Consider the following 378-nt stretch of genomic DNA (forward strand, 5'->3'; position numbering starts at 1 on the left):
GCGCCTCCTTCGCCGCCAGCTGATAGTGGAGGCAGCGCGGGCTGGACAGTCTCGTTCCTGCCCTCAGGGAGGCCCTGGAGAGGGAGCATTAAGCACACAGCGAGCTGAGGCTGAGGGAGCTCTGGCACATGCTGAGAGGCAGGGGGGGGTTCTCAGAAAGCAGCTCAGGCAGGTCTCGATTCACAGAGCCTGGCCAATGCCGTGAGCAGCTTGCAGCAGCAGAGGGAGCATCTCTCGCAAAGCAGCGAGGCAGAGAGGTCTCCTGCGGCTGCTGGGCCAAGGAACCTGGGCTGCTGGAATCCTGGGAGCCTGTGGGAAACAAGCTGACTCGTTGCTTTGACTCTCAGATCCATGCCAACTGCCGTATCCGACGGGTGT

The 378-nt window shown here is 62.2% G+C and overlaps 1 protein-coding gene across 1 annotated transcript in view; it reads left to right on the plus strand.

The window, feature by feature from the left end:
• The window catches only part of CFAP20 (cilia and flagella associated protein 20), a gene marked incomplete at both ends in the record, with an annotated part of 3016 nt that overhangs the window by 2277 nt on the left and 361 nt on the right, over nt 1–378 (plus strand). Inside the window, one exon of the mRNA XM_010144714.1 lies at nt 348–376. Within this exon, the coding sequence (XP_010143016.1) occupies nt 348–376 (29 nt within the window). The remainder of the gene's footprint in view (nt 1–347; nt 377–378) is intronic.

Source organism: Buceros rhinoceros, unplaced genomic scaffold (assembly GCF_000710305.1).
Source record: "Buceros rhinoceros silvestris isolate BGI_N320 unplaced genomic scaffold, ASM71030v1 scaffold31431, whole genome shotgun sequence".
NCBI classification, from domain to species: Eukaryota; Metazoa; Chordata; class Aves; order Bucerotiformes; family Bucerotidae; genus Buceros; species Buceros rhinoceros.